Raw genomic sequence first — 11,966 nt, 5'->3', positions numbered from 1 at the left:
ATGTATACTCGTATGTGCAAAAATTTAATCCTAGTTGTGGTTTGCTTCACCATTTCCTCGTTCGTCCCAATGTGTTGCAATCGAAACATATTCTCTGCTATAAGAAAAAAATTTTTGTGGCAAAAATTTATATTTATATAGAAGATAATCGAATATATTTCTTATAGAAGGAACACTGAATCAAAAAAGTCTCCGTACAAGTGGTTTATTTTTTATAAAAACGATATATTTTCTAAACTAAAAGAAAACTAAAAAAGTAATGGCATTTCATAGCATCTTTTGGGAAAAATAACATTTGGCTCTTGAAACATGTTTGATGTGATCAAGTGTAAATTTTCGTTCAAGCATGATTAGTTATTCATAAGATTCATTCATTCTATGTTTTACTAAAATTATAAACAAAATACACTAAACAAAAGTGAATCCACCCGGTCCAATTCATAATCGAATTCAAAATAGTTAACAATTTCTTAAGATTTGCAAATTATGCCACAAACGAACTTGAAAGACACTTTTGTTTTTTTTTCTTTGCAATTCCAAATTTTTTCACCAATCTTCAAAATAAATTATGTCTAAGATTTTTTTTTTGGAATTTTTTTTGAATCGAAAAATATGTAGTTATTTTTGTGATACTAGCGTTTGTAAAACAGTTAAAGTAAGAATTTCTAAAATTTTTCTTTCCTGATGGGTTCACTTTTTTTCTTGAGTTACGGTGATATTTATATCGAAACGCAGTTGCACGCCTCAATTAAATTGATTTCAAAAATCTCATTCAATAATGGATTTTAATTGTAATTGACTGATTTTGGAATTTATGATCATAAAACCGGGAAAAAGATGCAAAAAAAAACAGTGGCAACATTGAAACGGAATATCCAAAGCAAAACAAAAAGAAAGAGAAATAGTGGAGAAATAAACAAAACATAAAACATTGCAACTCAGAGCCGTTTTTGGCACCACTGTTGATTATCTATTTCGAGCAACATGTTGCACAATATTCCATAATACAACATTTTCTGCTAAAATTTACCTCAATGATATAGCTTGTGTTAGCAATCCAACATTATTTCTGAGTATCCAATCGTAGTTACATACGTAAAAATAAGTTCTAATTGGAAATTAAAACCACTGTGAGCACTATTAATGTTGAATATCCCTATAAAAGCAATGTAAAATTTCTTTTATATGGTTCTATAATTAGCTGCAAGTTTTTAGCCGAAATATAAAATTGCTTAAATTAATTCTTTGGTAATTGTGAATATATTTAGTTATATATCAGTTGTTTAATATTTATCAAAGCGTCATTTTATTTTCATTATTATATACGCAATGAATCTGTATCATCGTGGGTAGAATTCTTCTCTTCATAAAGAATTTACTAACATAAGCTATGAGTACAGTATTATTTATCATTTATAGGAAATATTATAAAAAATAAAAAACACGAATTTAGGGAAAATAATCTTTAAAAGGAAATTTCGAATATTGCCTTAAAATACAGAAAACAATGCAGTTATGTATCTTGCCAGACTCTTTTTTAATTGGCCCGTTTTCTGTAAACATTGCTGTAAACGATAATGATTATCTCGATTTCCTAATATTGAACTTTATATTTAGCGACACTTCATAATTAATTAAGTACACTAACTGCTCTGGCCAATACAATAAATGGGAATTTTTATAACAGCCCACTGTTGTGTGAGCAAAATCTGCAATCTCTGTTATTGTTTATTCATATGTTTCATTACTACATTAAATGGGGGTTCACACATAATGTCTGCAACATTTGTTTTGAATGTTTCTCAACATGTTGCAAACTGAATTCACCATGGTGGGCCTATGGTGTATCTTTCATTTCAATATATCTTCAGTTCTGTTTAGTATTTGCAAGAAGAGAGAACATACCGCGCTGTGCCGGTTTTCATGGGATTTATTCGGGGATTTTTACGTCGGACTGCGGGATTGTGCTAAGGGGTTTATCATATTTACGTAAAAACACAAACAACCAACCGCAACTACATACGAGACGGCAAAAACATTGGAATCGAATAAATTAACTGCTACCATGGATTATAATAATTTCAGTGAAATGCTAAAATTCATTGTGTAAATAAGAAATAAATCTACATGAAATTTTGTTAAATAATTTGTTAAAAATCACGACAAAAAAAAAACAAAATGTTATGCTTAAAATTATGTCACCCAAATATTTTATGACTAACACCCAATATCTATACAATCCTCATGATTCGATAAACGGCGATAAAAAGTGATTCGTCTCCAGTATCTTGAACAAAGTCATTATAAATAAAACACAAAAAAATAAATTGGAATTCAATAAACAAAATTCATAATATACAAAAAAAATCATATTTCAAAACAAAAATTTGCAAAATTAGTGTTAAACAAGTGTTAGTCACAAAACGAAACGCTTAATAGAGAAACCCATAAAGATGCAAATTTTAATACAGCAAAGTTATTATGAAAAAATCCAGCAAACCAGAAATGTTTATTAAGCGTTGTCACAACAACTACGACCAAATACCAAAGTTCAATAGATAAAAAAAAAAACAAAAAATACCAAGGCAAATTGCAAAAAAATCAGTCTCGAAAAAATCTCCAAAGAAATTTTATAAAATATAATTTCAAATTTTACTCTCTTCTATTAAGTGTTTTTTAAGTTTGTGTGTGTGTGTTTTTATACAAACTGTAAAATAACATTAGTTCTTATTATTTGTTAAATATTTGTTTTATATCAAATTATTCACATCGTTGTCGTCATCAATATGTTGGCTGTTAAGAATTTCTTTTTACCGGAACGTACCAAAGCACCGGATACACCACAACGTTTTTCCCGTATGCCGGAAGCTTTTTTGCGTAGTATACGACGGCGTTCATTGCGCGTTAAGCGCGCCAAAAGTCTAGTCGTTCCCGATCGGGAAAAAAGGAAATCAGGTGAGGTACTGTGTTGTAAACAACGCAAAATATAATATAGACAAAAACATTTTGGGATTAAAATGTTTAATTTAAAATAGTTTCTGAAATGTTACCAAACAGTGGACTGTAGTAAAAAAAAAAACTTAAATTGGAATTTACAATATTTTTGATTAATTATACACTCAAAAAAGGTTTACTTGGATTTAAAGATTTCACCCTTCGCTTAAGGTGTCTAATATAGATTGAGAGCCAAATATGGGGATAATTGAAAATAGAGACATTTTTAGAGAGCTCTCTGGCCTTAAATCTGGGCTCTATGGAATTCGCTTTTTGTGATATATTCATATCCACACCATTTCAAATTATAACAGATACTTCAAAATAAATGTTAGCCCATATTTGAAGGTTTATTCATCTTAAATCTAACGATCCAATATCCCAATTAAAGTAAAGGTTTTCTTTACTTTGAGGAAAATTTGCGTTACTTCACAGATATACGTCGTTAATGAAGCGACGCAAATTTCAAAGATTTTATCATATAAATCTTTGAAATTTGCGTCGCTATATTGACAAAAAAATAAACAAAAATTTTTAATTTTTTTTATTAAATATTTTATATGACATAATTCATTTGCATATATACACAGAAAGAAAAATTTATTAAAATTGGCCCAATGAAATTTTTTCATTGACATAACGAAAAATTTCCATAGAGACAATGAAAATGTTCATTAATAGTCTGGAATGTTTCATTACTTAAGAGAAAACTCATACCAATAACGAAAAGCTGAATTGTATTTACGATTTTTTTTTTTGATTTTTCTTTCGAAGCTTTTTCTATCAGTGTAGCTATATTTTGTACTTGCGCATTATATTCCATACTTAATTCTTAATTTATATTAGAATATGAATACGAATATGAATGTGAAGCGTTGATTTAAAGAAATTTCCATTTAAAGGTAGGCTGAAATGAATTAAATTCAAAAATCTTTTACGCTAAATTATTATCATGATTAACTACTACAGAAAACACTAAAATTGGTCTTACATTTTATTTCACATTTACTTATTTTTTTTAGTTTAGTTTTACCATAATATTTTCTGTTTACCGTGGGTAATAGATAAACATTAGTTTAATATATAAAAACGGGCTCCGCCCGATTTATGTCCTTTTTAATTTTTTTGGCAATTATGACACCTTTTCTTTCTGTGTAGATTTTTTACAATTATATACAATTACTTTTTGACCATTCATGGGGATAGTCTACGAACTTTACTTTTTGCTCTACCAACAATCTTTTCACAATTACAATCTGACATAAAGTAAAGCATTTTTTTGTATTTGTATTTATTATTATTTCATAATCGTTATTACTAGCATTAAGTTGGATTCCAAAATTACAAAACATCTACCTCATTAAGTTGTTTATCATTATTAATGTTTGGCCAACCACTAACATATAATTTGTTGAATTTGACTTCATACTCCAACCACAGTGACATTTATCTAACATTCGATGGACTTAGGGTTATGTTTTTTTTTTGTATATGCTTTGTACTCTATATTTTTTTTTTTTTTTTTGTTTAATAATAATAATAGTTTATACAAAAACAAAAAAACACATTTATATGACGGATGCTTGTTTTTGGGTCGTTTTTTTATATTTGTGAAAACAAAAACTTAAACAAAAAAACAACTAAAGTCAGATGAAGCTTGATTGGTAACAATTTGACGAATTATTTGTATTAGGTAACTCATCAACATTGACATGTTATGCCAAGTATGACAACCAACAACTTTTGGAAATATTCAAGAAATAAATGAAAAAAAAACAATCACAATTGAAAGTGAAATTCATATTGTGTTTGTAATAAAAAAAAAACAAAAGGAAACATGACCATTGAAAACATGACCAGTTAAATCTTGATAAAAATTTTCTTATAAACTGTTCATACTAAACAAAGTAATAGCGGAAGTTCAAGTTGAATGTGTTAGTAATCCCATTAACTATAAAAATTTAAAACTTTCTCCCACACTCTCGTTTCCTCAGTACTCAGTTAATTAAATTTAGGATTTCTATAAGATTTTTTAAAAATGTCCTATCCCTATTCATAGGACAGAATTTATTTTTCAAAAATGGGTCAACTTTGTTTTCTGCTTAAATATTGTGTTGTATTCATGTCGAAAAAAAATTATAAAAAATATTTATGTTACGTATATGTGTAGAAAACTCATGCAAAGAGTAAATTGTAATAATAATGCAAACATGAATTGACAAAAATATTGTCTTCAAGTCAAGCATAGATATTCGCACACAGACCAAATGAAGACAATACTGAAAAAAGCTCAAGCGTCATTAAATATAGGATGAATGTAGAGATCAACAAATGTCCCTGAGTTCATATAAATGGGTGAATGTATTATAACATGCATAGACGGACGGTCGGACATATGGACACTCATTGGACAATTTACTGTATCATAATATAATTGAGTTTATTTATTAATATAAATGTGGTTTATGGGGTTTTAAAGTATATTTAATAGAGTTGCCGTTTTTTCGGATACTTGTTGTCAAACTTTTCCCTGAGGTAATAACGGGATGTAAAGGTTACACGCAAAAAAATAATTCTTTCCTCCCAAACGAAATTTTAGACAAACAAAGTTCGTTTCTCATTTGCTTTTCGCTGTAAGGAAGTGTATTTGGAAGAAAAGTATATACTTTTTGTGATAAACGTTTATTCTTTTCCAGGATGTAAAAACAATTTCATAAAGACTAGCTCAAAAAAAAAACATTATTTTCTTGCTAATTGCATTGTCCCTCACATCTTTCTCACATCCACGAGGATTTTTAGTTCTTAACACCTTTTCCTGTAATACCAACAATGTAGAAGAAATTATACGATTTTATAAATTTTTAAAATTTTTTTTACCTTTCGCCTGGACGGAGAATCGAACCGCGGACCATGCACATTGTAAGCCAACACACTAACCACTGAGCTATGTACCTGTTATGGTCATCAATAGATAAATAACCATATAAGTTATATTTATATAGCATAGCTTGCGGCGCCCACGAACCGAATAAACAAAGTTTATTTAACAGAAACAAACATTTAGTTTGGCACCGTGGAGCAGTGGTAGCTACGTCCGACTCTCATGCCAAGGGACGTGGGTTCGATCCCTGCTTCGGCCAAAGTTTTTTTTTTTGCTTTTGTTTTTTTTTTTACATATATTCCAGATATATTCGGAAGATTCCGAAAAAATGTTCAACATTACATTGTAGTATATTAAATTTTGAACTGTAAAATGTGTCTTATTAAAGACCTAAAGTCAGAAAAGAACAGGGTTTGATATAAACGAAATGGACTGTGTTGTTATTTCAAAAATAACTTTTTTTTTATTGAAAAAATAAAAATTTTGTAACAAACGAATTTTTTTGGTGATAAAAGTTTAAAATTTTCGAAACAATTCAAAAAACTCTAACAAAAGAAAAACGTTTTCGGTACACGTTTTCCAAACGTTTTTTTTCTTTGCGTGTAGCCATATCATTAGCATAATTACGAACTAAAAAAGTAGTTCGTTTGTACACGTTTTCTTGCATCCAAAGATGGGATCTTCCTCTTAAAGACTTTACTATTGATTCCATGTCATCGACTCAGTTTCTTTAATATAAAGCATTTTTTAGAAAGCAACCCTTTATAATTAAAATTAAGGTATACATCTCGTTTACTGCATTTTCTATTTTCTGTTTGCAATATATTGTATTATTAGTTAATATTCTCAAGGTAATAAAATGCTGTTTGAAAATCAAAATTATTACTTCAAAGTAAATAATATTTTCTTTATTGAAAAAAATAAATCAAATATACAATGTCTTCAAAATAATTATAATTGAAGTTTTCTTATCTCTAATCTAAAGATTCATTATCTTAAAATATCTTTGAATTAAGGAACATTTGCCTTACTTCAAAGACACACGACTTTAACGAAGGAATGGTAATTTATCAAAGCCAAATCAAAAAAAAAAAAAATTATGCATCGTATTGTAAAAATGTTATATTCTAAAATCTAGGTTGCATAATCTTGGCTTATTGTCCGAATTTTTAAATACTTTTTTGCGAAATATGTACAATATATATTATAAACAATATCTTAAATAATAATAATTAATGTTGATGTAATGGATTTAATTAAAGTGGCATAGACATTTGTGTAATATCCCTTTTATATTTTTAGTGGGTATGGCAACTCTGGTATATTTTACATACATATATTCGTGCATTCTTTTATTAACATTGGGATACGTACATCCAAACCAAATATTTATTATTGTGGGAAATTATATTATCTACGTCTCAACTAAGTTTTGCAGTTAGAAATTGTTTTGACAAATTTCAATAGGATAAGAAATTTTCCAACTATTGAAGAGATAAAATTTTTTGCGTAGCATTTTTGTGAATAATAGATAAAAATGTTATCAACAATACAATAATTGTTCAAATGAATTAAAAGACATCAGGTGACTACGAATACCAAAATAGCCAATACATTTTAGTAAAGACATAAAAAATAATTATATTTTTATATATAACAGTTAAAGCTAAAAAGTTCGAAAATTTCGGCTTCTTTTAATTATACATGGAAAACAAGTTCTTGCCTCCGAAACGATATTTATTTACAGACATGTGGTGAATATGAAGTGTAAATCTAGCCAAATTTTCAAACATTTTAATATTTCAAAAAACGATTTTTCCAAATTTTAAAAAAGTAAAAAATTCAAACAATCGACTTCTTAATTCTGTTAAGCATCTTTAGAATGAGCCTGAGGGAATTTTATTAAAAATTTCAGTTACAGTGCAAATTTTGCATATTTTGTCGGAGCAATTAATTTTTATTAACTTTCTAATTTTTATTGGATAGAAGATTATCAATGACCCAGTTGGATTCTTTTTATTTTTGCTCCATATAATTGTCTTTGGCTCTCTGTTGATGACATTTACATATTTTTTGTGCTTAAATTCTAAATCATGTGACAGTAATTCATTCACCCAAAAATATACATCATGCCATTTCTTCTATAATCTCTTAATTTCTTCTATTGTTATTTATGTTCAGATGGTGTGAGTTTCAGGAAAACATTCAACAAAATTTGCACAACATTTAATTTATTTTTAGCAGTAGAAAAAAGAATATATATATCAGCAAGTTTTGTCATGAAAATCTTTAGTTCGAAGTAATCTAAATCTCAGCGTGAATTGGAATTGTTTCACTTTGCTATCACTTTCTCTGTATTGACACATATCGACCCAAGAACAGACACTTATTCTTTGTGTGGGCAATTACCAATGTTTTTATATTTTTTTTTTTTTTTTCAAAAACAAAAATAATTGATTTAATGAAGACTATTCTTGGGTTAATCGTTTAAAAGTTTATTCAACTATAACTGCGTGCTAAATGACTTCATGCATGGTAAACGTTTAATCAAACCATGTTAAATGTCCAATAAAGAAACTTGGCAAGTTTTTGTTTCGAATAGTAAGTTTTTCCTTAATACACAGAAAAAAAGTACTAGCCAATATCAAAAGATTTTGTGTGAACGCCAAAAAAAAAGTGAAAACAATTTTCTAAACCCATTTTAACAACATAATTTATAATTTTTTTAAATTAAAAACTCAAATTTTACATCAAAACAAAATATTTTTACTTTAATTATATAACAAAAACATTAACTTTATAAAATAATTTTTTGCAATAATTTTAATTTAATTTTGCTATAATAATTTTATTTCTTAAGTTTTATCTTTTTATTTAATGTAATTGAAGAACGGTATACATACAGTATGTCAAGAAAGTGTTTTGACAATAGGATAAAACTTATGTTTTGTTCCAAAATTAAATATAATTTAATTTTAAAAAATATTTTATTATGTATTTTGCAAAGTATACATATTTTATTTTTCTCAAGACGAATTAACAACTCGATTTTTACTTCAATTATTTCTGGAATTTGAAATATTTGGCAATGTCAAAAGACTTTCTTGACATACTGTACCTTCGAAGATTGTTGGAGATTCAAAAAAAATCAATTCCTTAACTTAAAAACTTTTTTAATCACTTCTAATATTTACCTTTGCATTCTCAACGAAAGAGTATGTGTAATATAATCTAGTATGTCATAACACCTTGTTTGATTAGTTTCTTTTATCTTAAATACAATATCTACATAGATGAACAGCAAACATAGATACCAGCTATACCAGCCTTTGAACTGTTTTGTGTTTAAAGAATAGACAGTAGCATTATGTTTCACTTTTAGTTTGGTATCCATAGAACGTCCATCAATCATGAAAATATATTGTTTGCCCCTTCGCCCCTTCTCCCATCAGAAAAAACAGCACACGCACTAGGTTTCAAATTCCACCCTTTAGCTATTTAGAATTTTTTTGCCGGCCTTTTATATGAGTTTTAAATGTTGTATATTTATAAGAAAAGATATGAAAATTTGTATATGCTCCAAAGATGAAAAGCGTTATAGTTACCTTAAAGAATTGTAATCAGAGTGAAAAAGGCTATTTTAACAATCGTAAAATAGCCTTAGCCATTGCCATGGTAAAGAGTATTAAATGTTTTTGCATTTGTACGCAACACCCAGTATACGAGTATATCTTCTCATGATATTTAAATTTGGTACAAGGTAGTAATTCATGGACTTCGTAAACTCTCAGCAAATCGGTTCAGCTTCTATATTAACCCAGCAAAATTGGAAAAGTGATTACCAAGATAATTTATGCCTTTCCCCCAGCAATACCTTGTGTTTAAGAATAACTACGTATTATCTGCCAAATCGGTTCAGCTTCTATATATAACCAACAAAAACAGGGTAAGTAGTTGAGGTGAAAATTTTTATATCAAAAGGATTTATGTCATACCTTATGCTTGAGAATAATAACTTACCATCACCAAATCAAATTATCAAGAGTGCTGCCACTAATTGTTTTTTTGTTCTCGCAAATTACATTGTTTGATAATCTTGATAATACTACAGAGACATTCCCATCACAAAAAACAAATATTTTTTGTCTTCAATCACGGAATTAATTGATGCAATTAATTTTTAATTGAAATGTGTTCAATCACCAAAGTCAATTAAAAAATTAATTGATACAATTAATTTTTGTTTCAATTACAAAATTTGTTGAACCAATTAAACTTTTTATTGAATTCGATTTTCACAAATATGTATGAAAGGATAAAAAAAACAACTTTTCATTAATAATTGATGAAATATATTTGTTCAGTGTTACTTCATTTAAACCATAAACTATCCCAGCAAAATCTGGGTAAGTTGTTGAGGTGAAAAACTGCTTACCAAGGACATTTGTACCATACTTTCAGCAATGCCGAATGTTTGTGAATAATGACCGAATAATTTCGGTTACCACACATCAAATTTTCATAAGCCACTTAGCTAATATAATTATTGTTTATTTCTCTCACACAAAATTTTTTACTCATATTTTGTCCAAGCCTACAATTTACTTCTTAGTAATGCTTCAGGGAAGTACTTTACTTACTTTCTTTGAGAATGTAATCAAGATTTCCATTTAACCCTCTAATGCCCAATCCTTTAGGCGGGCTTCATTTAATAAGGAAGCTTTTAGTAAAACACACCTTAAGACAATAAAAAATGGGTAAAATAAAGAGAAAACTGAGTTTAAACTGTTCAAGAGGCTTTGCAGCATATACTGAATTTTACCGTATAAATTTATCTTGTTTAGTTTTCTTGCTTTTGTGTCGTTAACATTGACAAAAAAATTGGGGCATTAGAGGGTTAATATTAATTACTTACCAATTTTATACGAGGTTACCTCCAAGACTATTTGGTAATGAAAAGTTTTGCTGGGTTCTGTTTTTAATAAACATTATTGCAGATTGATTTTACATGTTTATATTAAATACATGACCGGTCTGGAATCATTCAATCGATAATGACTAATATTCATATACATATATTCTTGTAAATTTTTTTAAAGAATTTTAAAGATATTAAAACATTCAAGAACCTCCACAAATTGAGATATTAATACTACAAAGAACCATTGTACATTTTTGTGAAAGTATTGGAAAAACCCCTTCTTTCTGCATCAATCATACAATTTATAAAGGATTCAAAGTAGTTTTGCCCCATCCCCATTCAGAGTATATATAGGCAAAAAAAAAATTCTTTACCCCAAACCCCACAAAAAAATTCTTTATATTGTACCATCAAAAAAAAATGTTAAACTCCATAGGGATAGAAGGGAAATTGAACTGACGAAGGGAAATTGAACAAAGGCACGTACGCATTTATAAGCAAAATATGAGAATCCATCAAATATATGAATATTCTAGAGAATATACAAAAAAAAAAAAACAATTGCAAAAAACATATCTAACGTGCGAACAACCACAGGATATGGTGGCATATCCCTTGCATAACATAAATAAAACATTTCAAATGTTTAAGACCAATTATTTCACATGTCTAAAACATGCCTCCATATACAATGCACTCATAAATCCTAAAGGAATATATTTAAAGTCCCATAAAAGCGGGATCAAAACATTTTTAAGTACATTAAAGTTAAATTGTATATTTTTTTACGACATTCTATAAAGACCGATAAATATGGCTATAGAATTCATTGTGGTAACAAAGAAACACAACAAAAATCAATGAATATTCTGAGTCATTATACTTCATACTTTATATTTCCAAATAAATTTAAGAAATTGTCATGGTTCTTTTATTTCCATGTGTATTTTGGTGTTATAAACTGTGACACTTCCTAATTCATTAGTGTCCAAATGTAATGGTCTTGCGACATTTCTTTCTTATTATGCGGGCTTGAGGTACTGGTCACCTTTTCGTAGCCATTATGATGGCTACTTTCTTTAAGGTTTGATTCGTTCAAACCTCTCTGGGTGTCATTGACAAGAGCTCAACAATGTGTGTGAAATATTTCACACCTTTTACCGCAATGCA

General features: G+C 28.2%; 1 protein-coding gene across 1 annotated transcript in view; it reads left to right on the top strand.

Annotated features, from left to right (window-relative positions):
• Positions 1-1,875: 1,875 nt before the first annotated feature.
• Positions 1,876-11,966, top strand: part of CenG1A (Centaurin gamma 1A) — a 66,592-nt gene continuing 56,501 nt past the window's right edge. The window contains exon 1 of the mRNA XM_075294354.1: positions 1,876-2,955. Coding sequence (XP_075150469.1) covers positions 2,787-2,955 — 169 coding nt within the window. The 5' untranslated portion in view covers positions 1,876-2,786. The remainder of the gene's footprint in view (positions 2,956-11,966) is intronic.

This window comes from Haematobia irritans, chromosome 2, assembly GCF_050003625.1.
Source record: "Haematobia irritans isolate KBUSLIRL chromosome 2, ASM5000362v1, whole genome shotgun sequence".
In the NCBI taxonomy this organism is placed as follows: domain Eukaryota; kingdom Metazoa; phylum Arthropoda; class Insecta; order Diptera; family Muscidae; genus Haematobia; species Haematobia irritans.
The sequence above is the reverse complement of the archived record's forward strand: the minus strand, read 5'-3'. Positions and strand labels throughout refer to the sequence as shown.